Source organism: Xenopus tropicalis, chromosome 2, assembly GCF_000004195.4.
Source record: "Xenopus tropicalis strain Nigerian chromosome 2, UCB_Xtro_10.0, whole genome shotgun sequence".
Lineage (NCBI taxonomy): Eukaryota > Metazoa > Chordata > Amphibia > Anura > Pipidae > Xenopus > Xenopus tropicalis.
In genome coordinates, this window is record NC_030678.2 from 95,537,589 (window position 1) to 95,550,261 (window position 12,673).

The 12,673-nt window shown below is 37.2% G+C and overlaps 1 protein-coding gene across 1 annotated transcript in view; it reads left to right on the top strand.

Moving 5' to 3' along the window:
- tex14 (testis expressed 14, intercellular bridge forming factor) overlaps positions 1-12,673 on the top strand; it is a 74,101-nt gene that overhangs the window by 32,315 nt on the left and 29,113 nt on the right. Inside the window, exons 9-13 of the mRNA XM_031896963.1 lie at positions 1,211-1,334; positions 4,358-4,536; positions 5,922-6,073; positions 10,656-10,846; positions 11,588-11,717. Coding sequence (XP_031752823.1) covers positions 1,211-1,334; positions 4,358-4,536; positions 5,922-6,073; positions 10,656-10,846; positions 11,588-11,717 — 776 coding nt within the window. The remainder of the gene's footprint in view (positions 1-1,210; positions 1,335-4,357; positions 4,537-5,921; positions 6,074-10,655; positions 10,847-11,587; positions 11,718-12,673) is intronic.

Genomic DNA, 12,673 nt, shown 5'->3' on the forward strand with positions numbered 1-12,673 from the left:
CCTTCCCTCCTCTCACCACATACCTGCCTACTCAGCATCCTGGAAGACAAAGTAGGAAGCACTGCCTCTAGACTGTTTGCCCGATCCCTACTCTACTATGCTCGGAAATGTATTATACTCCGCTGGATGGGACCCAAACCTCCCCGGAAAAAACAATGGACTAAACTCATCAATGGAGCCTTACCTTCCATTAAACTGACATACCTTGCCAGAGGATGCCCAGCAACGTTTGATAAAATATGGCAACCATGGCTGGACGAGGAAGGGGACCCCCTGCCTAGAACAGTGGACACGTCGGACCCACCACACTGAGCCCCCATGCCTCATTAATCCCAATGCGAGCAAATGTATAAACCCCTTGCCAATTTCTCCCTCCCTCTCTTTTCTTCCCTTCTTTTTCCCCCCTTTCTTACACTTGTTTTGCTTGTTTGGAAAAAGGAAAATAAAAGCATTTTAAAAAAAAAAATATTCATAGATATTAGATACCATGTCCTTTGGCCTCATGCTTTTATGTAAATCCTCTGACTTTCTAATACCTTTATAAATTACAGTAGGGGATATGTTATCCACTACCTGTAACATATAATTACATATACATCATGATTTTCTAAGCATAGTTTTATAATGTGACCTACTCTGATTAATTCAGATTAATTCTGATTAATTAATTAATAGTGGTATAGCAAACTTTAAAAACACATCTTTAATCCCCAAGTCATTAAAAACCAGAAGGTGTTTTGCAAAAATTAAAAAAAATGTCTACTAGTTGGACAGATCATGCTAGATATCAAGCCTTTAAAGGAGAAGGAAAGGCTAGTAAAGAGTTAATCTGAAGCTGCAGGCATAACTTCAGTTGTCTCAGTAGTGCCCTTAAGTCTCCCCATATTTCTCCCGTTCAGATGATCAGAAGCCAAACAGGAAGAAAAAACGCTGAGCTGTGTAAAGAAAGTTCCACATTCCTAAGGGGGGGAGTGAGTTCTTAGCATTCTTGAGGGAGGGGGGAGCAGGAGAGAGCAGAAAGCTGCGTGTCTGTGGCACAGGAATTACAGACACAAGAAAACTTTTTTCAGAGAAGTCAGTGCAGCGTTTCTGTGAGTGCTTATGGCTGTATTTACATAGACCTTTCTGATAAAGCTTACTTAGTTTTTACCTTTCTTCTTTAACAATTATTTGGGTTATAATTTTGTATTTGTTTGCTTTCTTTTAACAGTAAACTGCATCATCCACACATACTTCAACTCCTTGCAGTGTGTCTCTCCCATGATCTTGAAAAAACATGCTTAGTATTCGAGAGGGTAATGTTTGGAACTTTATACAGCATTCTTCATGAAAGGGTGAATGTTTTTAATCATTCCTTTTTGATATTTAAAGTGAATATGAAAAGTAAAATCAGTGTCATGCTAAATATGCTTTCTGGAACAGTTCAGATGCATAGAGCTGTAAATTCAACTTTTTGGAGGATAACTTGTCCTTTTGCAAAATATTAGTGCTTTCCCTTAATGTTAAATGCCATGTTGGTTAACAGCTTAGTAGCTTTACAATATTTTATTTTTAGTTACTTGTTGCAGGTTGCAATTTGTCAGGGCACCAGAAGTCTTTTAAAGACTTTCAACCAGCAGCAGTAAAACTTACAGTTCAAAAAGGTAGCCAACTGACCAACTAGGTTTTAAACTCTCCTAATCAGGCTGAGTCATGTTGAGCCTTAGTCTAAACAGGCTTAACTGGTTAGTATGTAGCTTGTTACTCTAGTCTACAACATACCTTTTGCACTTTGTTCAGTGTTAGTTACAGTGATTATATTTTCCTTATTTTAGAGATCTTTCTGCTAGTGCACTCATTTTTAAGTGAATTTTTTTGCAAGGTTTCATTGCAAAAAAACACCCATAGACTCCAATGTGTTGTTAAAAAGCTTGCCCGCTTTGTAAAAAGATGCTGTAAAAAAACCAGGGAATCAGGTGGAAAATGATAAGGGTACCATAGGCAAAAGATCTATGAAATAAAGCAAATCAGTGAGAGAGCTTGTATGGCTAGGTTTGATACTGTCTTGCCGACATGGCTTCTTGCATTAGATGGCCTTTGGGTGCCAAAGCTCTTGTGTTAGAAATAAAGTCCTGGGTTCCCAAACTTCTTTGTGTAGCTCAACTTTGTTTGATAATATTGCAAACAGGTAATGAATATAGTCCAGCTAGCCTTTTAGTTTAGAGGTAGCCAAGTGTGAAGCAAGCAAGCTCAAAGCTATCACACAGCAGGTGGCTGCTATAACTTTTAAGGCCAGTTTGTTCTGTTTTTTAGAGAGAATTTTGGAAGTAAGTGATAGGAATGCAAGGTCTGGAACAGTTGAGAAAGTTGGAAAGTTTGGACCCAAAGGTTATGGACTATGGAACATGTCCACCAAGAATGAAAATAATCTCCTTGGGTCTGACAGTCCCAAAATCAAGTTAGCGGATAGGTGGGAGAATTTATTTTTCAGAACTAGTGTTGTTTCTTTGATACAGGGAGAAATTCTTTTCACAGATTGCCAGATTTCTTTCCATTTCTGGGGTGAAAAGAAGCGTGCAGATCTGTTTCCCAATTCTGCATGTAATTACATGGGGCACCCGGTGCTACTGTTATCAGATAAGAGTATAACTGAGAAAAAGATCCTGAAAACTGCATGGGAGACTTGCTAGACGACTCAAATATGGAAGTTTCTGATGTAAGACATTGTGGGCCTTGTGAGAAATAGAAATGTAGTTTTTGAGTATAGTGAAAATGTTCTGAGGGAGGAATTTTGTAATTTTCCTGGAAGGCTTCAAAGGATTTCAATCCTCGAGGCGTAATGAGTTTTAACTTATGATAATTGTGTTGGGTCCACCAAGAGAATGCCTTAGGGCGGGGTCCCCAACATTTTTTACTCCCAAGCCAAGTGTTGGTGAGCCACACAAGCATTAAAAAAGTTCTTGGGGATGCCAAAAAAGGGCTGTGATTGGCTATTTGGTAGCCCCATGTGGACTGCTAGCCTGCAGGAGGCTCTGCTTGGAGTAAAACTGTGTCTCCGTGATTCCAAAACTTGTCTCCCAGGCAGAAATTTAAAAATAGGCCCCTACTTTGAGGGCACTGGGAGCAACATCAAAGTGGTCGAGTAACCACCATTCATCACCATCACCAACCATTCGTTGGGGAACACTGCCTTAGGGTATAGTCCTGGAAAGTCTGGGTTACCTCTTAAGGGTTGTAAGTTATTATGCATTTGATGTGTTAGTATTTTAGGTTTTGAGGATGCCCTCTATTTTTAATATACTAATGTATTTTCTATGTTAATTAAAAGAATACAACATACAGAATACACAATCACTGCCAATGCACAGCAATTTAAAAACTATATGGTATCTGCTTTTGGGAACAAACTGCTGGTTAAGAAGCTGACGCACTACCCTAATAGCCATGAATGAGGATACTGGTGTAAATCTATAAATAAGCCTATGTCGTGGCATTTTATTAAAGAAACTACAAACATTCCTTACATCTAAAGTTTTAAACAAAAGACAAAAAATTAAAACAATTAGGTTATAATAGCTCAGCTTGACTTCACACTAGTAAAACAACTATGCACTGGGTTTTATTTCTACAGCAGATAAGTACTTTATTATGACTGTTATCTGTGAAATAGGACATTGTAACATAATGTATTTTTTTTTCCATTACAGTTTAATTTTATTAGGAGTCTGTACATTTTTGCTGACTTCAGGTACCCAAAATTGCTTCCAAATCTGGAAAAAAATGTCTGTTGGCTTCAATGCATTTTGCTAATTTTTGGCATTTCGTGAAATGGACCACTCTCGAACTAAATTGAATAAAACTGTATGGGGGAGGGGGAAATTATTTCAATCAAGGTAGAATATAACAATGTAAGCCCTCTAATTACCCATCTAAAGCCCCTCCTCTATCTAAACATGCCAAAAAAATGCATTGCCTGGGGCCTGGTTGCAATGCGGAACAAATAAGGTATCACCAGTGGGGGTAATTTATAAAGCCTGAACAGTATCCCATGGCAACCAACCAGATGTTTGCTTTCACTCTTCTACCTGCAGCTAGCTGAAAAAAGAAAATCACTGATAGGCTGCCCAGGTGCAAATTTGCCCAGTGTTAAATGAACCCCACTACTGTACTTTCTTTTCACATTAAGTTAGCATTTAAATGCAATTTTCATGTTTTGCCATTTGTATTTTAATTTTTTTTATATAGATATTTGGTAACACATAGAAATCAGATGAATGGCTATTTTGAGGTCCATATAATATGCACATGTCAGAGAATAGTATATTGTATCATATATTGTCAAGATAAATGTTGACAATCCATAATCATTTCTTTTCAGCGTACAGAATTTCCTGTTTTGCATATGGAAACTATACTGAATATATTACTTCAAGTGATAGATGCTCTGATATTTGTGCATTGGCGTGGCTTTATCCACTGTTCTTTTTCTTCACATGCCATTAATATTATTCTTCCTGGCTTGGCTAAGCTAAGTAACTTTGAGTTCATGGCAGAAAGGTAATTGCTGTGTTCTTGAATCAATTAATTTATATGAAAATATGTAATGCTTTTGTTTTTTTATATTAGGTTTTAATTTGGTGTTGATAAATTAAATAAGGGGTGTCAAAAGGGTAACCCAGAATCTACCAGTTAAAATTGAGATTATTAGTACATCACAGGGTAGGGTATTAGTACATCACAACAGCCCACCGTTGTCACTAAAAACACTCCATTAGCTCACCCTTATGGGTACTTATTGGGTTTATTACAGCACTATCAGTTGCTTTTAGGGTAATACAAGGAAGTACTATATTAAAGGCAATTTAAGATTTAATTGCAAATAAATGGAGTAGCCATATCCTAATTAAAATGAGTCTACTAACTAAAAATAAATGTTGTGCTACCATCTATCTGCACTGTAAATCACCCAGCTTAAAAGCTGAACGTTTTTTTGTGACTAAAAATAAACAGAAGAAGCAAATCAAATCCAGTATTTAACAGGGCTGTGGAGTCGGTAGATAAATTCTCCGACTCCTCAGTTTCTGATACTTCCGACTCTGACTCCACGACTCCGACTCCTCTGTTTTTAATATGCTAATGTATTTAGTGAAGCATACAGTCAATGAAAAGCATGCTTCATGGTCACTCAACGTGTTCGTTTATGCACTGCGTGCATTGGGCTTTATTCTTATAGCAGAGAAGTAATTAATTATGACTGTTTGTGAATTGGGACTTTTAAACTTGCTTAATTTTTTTTTTTTATTCCCATTTAAATTTAGTAGGAGTCGGAGTCGGTTCATTTTTTGCCGACTCTGACTCCAAGTACCCAAAATTGCCTCCGACTCCACAGCCCTGGTATTTAACATGGCATATTATTACAGATTAGTTTATTAACCAAATCATTTATAAATTCTAACTGTATAACCTTTCATTTATAAACACTGAAGTTCTATGCACACCCAAGCAATATTACCAAGACCAACGGACCTTTGTTTAAAAAGCAGTAGTCATAGTAATACTGCACACACAGCCCAGAACTTGCTTGCAGAACTTCCGGCAAATGGAAGTCTAAACATATCCCAACATGTAATTCGAAATTACAATAAAGTATGGAACATGGACTACAAACCCCATTACAAAAATACACTAATCTACACGTAGGGACAAATATATTACTAGTTGATGTAAGAAAGTGCATCGTTGTTGTGCATGTTTTGCTCTGCACCGAGTTGCTTTTGAGTTTAAAATCAAGTTTTAGTGGTAGTTTTGGAAATGGAAATTTTTTTATAGAGAGTTTTATATAATTATAGAACTGTAAATAAAATACATTGTATGGCTGTTGTATGATTTGTGTCCTTAAAATAATTGAAAAAAACTCAAATTTTTTTCTTTTGGTCTTCCAGTAAAGATGGCAAAGTGCGCACTGATGTCAGTCATTTTCCTATTCCAAAATATCTATATCGTTGGTCAGCTCCAGAAGTAATTTTGGGGAAAACAATCTCTACAAAATCAGATCTTTTTAGTTTTTGTGTTGTAATGCAAGAATCGTTAACAGGTAACCTTAAACTTAGGGGCTTTTGCTTTCATGTACTAAAATTCCACTGATGCACAAAGTGAAAAATCAATTAATTGAAAAAAAATGGTAATGTAAAAACCAACTGTATTTTTAATATCTTCCATATCATCTTCGATACCTTCCATTATAAAAATTATAGTGCCGGAAGGGCAAAACATTTAATAGATGAAAACACAGTGAATGTGCACAATGTGTTCATAAATAAGACCTCATATTTCATATTTCTGTGTGAGGTCTGGCATGGTGTCGAGAGACTGGCGAATTGCTAACGTGGTGCTGGGATCCTGTTGTCAGCTTGAAAACTAGGCCTGTTAGTCTGACATCAGTCTTAGGAAAGCTTTTGGAAGGGGTAATAAGGTACTTGAATACATTGCAGTTCACAATACTATAAGTTTGTGCCAGCATGGTTTTATGCGTAACAGATCTTGCCAGACTAATTTAGTCGCCTTTTATGAGGAGGTGAGCAGGAACCTCGATGCTGGAATGGCAGTTGATGTCATCTACTTGGACTTTGATACAGTACCTCACAGAAGGTTAATGATCAAATTGAGGAATATTGGCCTAGAACATAATATTTGTAATTGGATAGAGAACTGGCTGAAGGATAGATTACAAAGAGTGGTGGTAAATGGAACAATTGGACAAGTGTGGTTAGTGGAGTACCGCAGGGGTCAGTCCTTGGTCCTTTGCTTTTTAACTTGTTTATTAATGACCTGGAGGTGGGCATAGAAAGTACTGTTTCTATTTTTGCTGACAACACTTAATTGCGCAAAACTATAAGTTCCATGCAGGATGCTGCCGCTTTGCAGAGCAATTTGACAAAATTGGAAAACTGGGCAGCAAACTAAAAAATGAGGTTCAATGTGGACAAGTGCTAAGTTATGCACTTTGGTAGAAATAATATAAACGCAATCTACTGAATGGTAGTGTGTTGGGGGTATCCCAAATGGAGAAGGATCTAGGGGTTTTTGTAGATAACAATTTGTCTAATTCCAGGCAGCGTCATTCTGTGGCTACTAAAGCAAATAAAGTGCTGTCTTGTATAAAAAATGACATTGACTCAAGGGATGAAAACATAATTTTGCCTCTTTATAGGTCCCTGGTAAGGCCTCACCTTGAGTATGCAGTGCAGTTTTGGGCTCCTGTCCTTAATAAGGATATTAATGAGCTGGAGAGAGTGCAGAGACGTGAAACTAAACTGGTAAAAGGAATGGAAGATTAAAGCTATGCGGTTAGACTGTCATCAACGCACCAGAGGTCACCCCTTTAGATTAGAGGAATAGAGCTTTCATTTGAAGCAGCGTAGGTGGTTTTTCAAGGTGAGGGCAGTAATGTTGGGGAATGCCCTTTCTAGTGATCTGGTAATGGCAGATTCTGTTAATGCTTTTAAGAGGGGCCTGGATGAGTTCTTGAACAAGCATAATATCCAAGGCTATTGTGATACTAATATCTACAGTTAGTATTAGTGGTTGTATATATTGTTTATGTATGTAAGTGTATAGATTGGTAACATAGGTTGTGTGTGCTGGGTTTACTTGGAAGGGTTGAACTTGATGGTCTTTTTTCAACCCTATGTAACTATGTGTTCTTCAACTGAATTATCCAATAAGGTGGTGAGATATACCAAATTCTGTACAGTATTTGTCGTTTCGATATATTAAATATTAATGCTAATTGGTAGCTGTAGTTTATCCAGATTACATAGCATACAACAGATAAGCTCTGTAGAATACAATTGCGGTTCACAGATCTTATCTGTTATCTGCTATGTTACCTTTGTCATTTAACCCTATTTCAGTTTGAGTAGCTACCCTCTTGGCTACACCGTGTTGAAATCTGAACACTAAAGATTTTCAAAGCAAGTATGTCCGATTGGCAGTGCACACATAATTGTGCTTATTTATTTGCTTGCAATTGTGTCAGGTGCAACACTACCTCATGATGGCTGTTACACTGGTATTAGGGGAGTGTTCGATACGTTGACTATTAAAGCTGTTTTGTTGATGTAGTTTAGCCAGATTATATAGCATAGGATAGATACGCTCTGTAGAATGTTAGTTAATGCATTTTGAGTTCTTCAGAGCTGTTGATACCTTTTTTGTGCTCGTAAATATTTATTAGGTCAGTGAAACAACTGGAAATGGGGTTCTGAATTATGGACCTCACCAGATGAAATGAAAATCTTTTGTTTTTTTTATTGGATTTTAGTGATTTTCTGCGTAGTTCTTGATTACATGTTTTTGCCTGTGACAATTTTGTGTGCTATGTTTTTTATTTTGGCACCTCTATATGCCACATAGGTTGGTAAATTATGCATTATGCATGGTAGATTATGGGCATCAGACTGTTTAGTAGACCCCCATAAATAAATTGTACTGTAGCTTTGCAATTTGGTTGTTTGGAATAGAAAGACATATTTAACTATTTGTTAAATATACCCTAAATAACAGATTTAGGGTTCTTGCACAGGTGTTTATTTAAAGGAGAAAGAAAGGTAAAAACTAAGTAAGCTTTATCAGAAAGGTCTATGTAAATACAGCCATAAGCATTCACAGAAATGCTGCCCTGACTTCTCTGAAAAAAGTTTTCTCGTGTCTGTATTTCCTGTGCCAGACACGCAGCTTTCTGCTCTCTCCTGCTCCCCCCTCCCTCGAGAATGCTAAGAACTCACTCCCCCCCTTAGGAATGTGGATCTGAGCCAATCAGCAGGAAGCTGACTCATAACTAACTAACTGAGCATGTTCAGTTTGGTCTGCATGTCTGTGCAGGAGTGAGGCATTATGGGAACTTTCTTTACACAGCTCAGCGTTTTTTCTTCCTGTTTGGCTTCAGATCTTAAGGGCACTATTGAGACAACTGAAGGTATGCCTGCAGCTTCAGATTAACTCTTTACTAGCCTTTCCTTCTCCTTTAACTGTGCAATATTCAGAAAGCATTGATTTACTTTGTTGATTCCTCTCATAGTAAGTTAAAGGGTTGTTATAAAGGCAAAAGCTAAAAAAGGATTCATTAAACAAGATAGATATCTCCAATATGCTTATTGAAAATTTTGTAGCATTTAAAAACAAACAATATGTTGCTGTTGAATTACCCCTAATTTCTGCATAAGATGTCCCCAGAGTGGCTGTACTGCACTTTTCACTTTTCGCTGCACTTTCACTGTTAGTATTTGTTTTGCACATGATATATGGTTGTTCATTGTTCTTGAAATTCTGCATCAAGAAAAATAGTTTGAGCTGTCATTCAAAAAACATGGGTTTCTCTAAGAAACTAAAAGCAAAGATCTGAAAATAGAGCTAATTGATGCATGTAAAGCTGGGGAAATCTATAAAAGAAGCCAGAGGTCCCCAACCTTTTTTACTCGTGAGACATGATGAGTCATACAAGCATGAAAAAAGTTCTTTGGGGATGCCAAATAAGGACTGTGAGTAGCAAATTGGTAGCTTGTGTGAACTGCTGGCCTGCTATAGGCTCTGCTTGGAGTAGAAATGTGTCTCTGTGCTTCCAAAACTTTCCTTTGAGCCACAAATTTAAAAAAGGTCACCTACTTTAAGGCCAATGGGAGCAACATCATAATGGGTGGGGAGCATGAGCCATAGGAAATAAGCTATACGATTGCCCAGTGCTTCCAGCATATTTATCACATTTGTCATCAAGAAATGGCCGTTAAGCTCAAGGCAAAATCTGGAAGACCAATAAAAGTTTTAGAGAGAACTACTGATATGCTGACCAGAAAGGCAAAACCTCCTATGACAGAGGACCTGCAGCAAGGTTTGGCTGATGCTGAAGTGTAGTTGCACTGTTCCACAGTGTAGTTTTACTTGTACAAGCATGATCTACATGAAAGAGTCATCAGGAGGAAAAAAAAGCTTAGTTGTATTCCAAATGTGAAATGTAATGGTGGCTCAATTACACTTTGGGGTTGTGTGGCAGCCAGTGGCACAGGAAATACTGTACAAAAGAAGAATGGATTACACTGTATATCAAAAGAATCTGGATGCCAATGTGAAATAGTTAGCCAAGAACCTGGGTTGAAAGGGGGGCGAGTGGCCAAAAATCCTTGCAACAAGAATTTCAATAGGATACTTTATATCTGAGGAAGTACACTGTATAAGGGCCCAGTCCATGTATGTATAAGGGAGCACACTATGGGGGCTTAACCTGAGTATTACCACAATTACCTGTAATACTACCATAGGCATTAGGCTCTACCTTTGAGATGAAAACGAATCAGTAGAAAAAAAAATGCTTCCTCCAAGGCAGAGCAAACTAAAACACTGATGATAGAGGTAGACACAGGTAGATGAGGAGAAATAAGAGTTCTTTCCTTTTTTCTGCCTCCAGAAAGCAACTTAATCCCAATAATAATTCTGCACTGACGGTTAGGGCCATACTGAGAAAACTTTTCTAATCAAACCGGTTTACAGTATTAAGCCAAATGCGCAGGGTACCTTATTAACTCTTGTGAGACAATTTATACATTTTGACACATTATTGCTTTACATTCATTAAATTCATACATTCATTAAACTTTTGTTTTTATTTTTTTCAATAATAATAGACACTCTTCCCTGGGATGGCCTTGATTGTTTTGCTGTTAAAAATGCAGTGATTTCTGGCCATAACTTAGCTGTTGATCTCAGAATTGCTAAGCCCTATGATAAAATTGTGAGCACAGGAATTCAAGCAATGGCAAAGGATCGTACTATGAGTTTGCAGGATATTCGCTGGAAGCTAAGAAAGGATATTGAGGTGATTTTAATTTCTGTTAAAGTGGTTTATATTGTAATGAAAAAATAAGCATCAGCATTCACCTAATACTGCCTAAAAAAGTGATTTAGTCAACCAGTTTTTCCACAAATGATATACCATTTTGTGGATTCAGAACCTCCCTTTGTAAATCTTTGTAAGTCTAGAGGCAGCACGACCAGACAGTATATGCACTTCTAAATGTGGAGAGCACTCCCATTAATGTTGTAATGGTCATGGTTAAAATAAAATTACACAGTCCAACAGCCCCTATGCCGATCATTGGCCCTACGGTCAAATGATCGTTTTAGCCCGATATTGCCCACCTAAAAGTAAATCTAAACGTGGAGATGGTTAACAGGTTTTGACACAGGCTCCCTGAGGCTCCTGAACTCTACTTACAATAGCAAATGTGTGTGTCACCTGGGCATTTTGTTGCTTTGATCACTTTCAATGGCAAATATCTAAATGCACTGGTTCACTCACCTGATGTGCAGTTATGACCCAGAAGTGCTTTCTGCTGCATTTCCAAGCAGTACAGAAAGTGCTAGTGCACCTTCAAGGAAACTGACAAGCTAAAGGTGACTAGTTTTGAGGGTTTTGTACCTACCTAAGAAAGATATAAAATTATATAAATTGCGCCCTTATGCTTTTTAACTATAGGCCCCTTGCTCTTAGTTTTGTTATTCTCTGAGGGATTTTGTTGCTGTTTCAAGTTCTAACATGTTCTCATTGTGATTACAGGAGTCTAGAAAAAGTGCTTCTGAAACCTTAGACATAGAATGCCACAATCGGTATCCTGATGTGACTAACCTTTTCCATCCCAGAGGGACACTAAATAAGGAGCCTCACAATCTTCAGACTGACACACTTGGTATGTTGATGTACATTTTAATTAATGTTTCTGACTTTTAACAAGTATATGGATTAATTGTTTGAATCATATTACCAGATTCAGGTGCCTTCAGACCAGTTGGGTATAGTAGTTCTCATCTGCTATAATTTAATTTTATCATCATATAAATGACATTGTGAATAAGTAGTTAGCTTTCCTGGGAAATATTGGCGGTCAGTTTATCACGGAGGAAAAAAGTCATATATATATATATATATATATATAAATACATACCTGATTTATTTGTAAGCTAATTAACACTTACATAAATACATTTTGCATTTTTAAGCACCTATACCAGGGGTCCCCAATCTTTTATACTTGTGAGGCACACTCAAATGTAAAAGTGTTTGGAAAAATTACTAGAGATGGTCTGGCTAGGATATAAGGCACAGATATGGTAGAAATGCCCATAGCCCACTTACCTAAATTTGAACTATTTCAGCCATACGGCACCATAGAGTGCATATTATTTAGGTGTAATAATGTAAATGCAATCACATTATTCTAGGCTCCAACACATTTTTGTTGGTAAATCAATGCAAGAATTCTTACCTATAAGTGGAGTAATAGTTTTGCATTCTTACAAATGGTTAGGTGCCCTTTGGTTTGAATTGATCTTGGAAAAATATGTATGGGGACCCTTAACAGCTAGACTGACATACTGCAGTCAGAGCATGAAGCCAAAAGTAACGTCTTGTTGTATACCACAGCAGTAGGTTAGTAGTAACTTGCTGCTGCAGCCAGGATTCTTAGAGGCCTATTTATCAACATTCTGATCTTAGTGGTTTTAGAATTTTTTGAAACCACAAATAAACTAATTTCAACAAATTAAAATGTAGAATTAAAAGAATACAAAAACCTCCAATTTTTCATTTTCATAAGAATTTTCATGTGCTTACCCCCACAAATCCCAAAAAAACAGTCTACCTAGG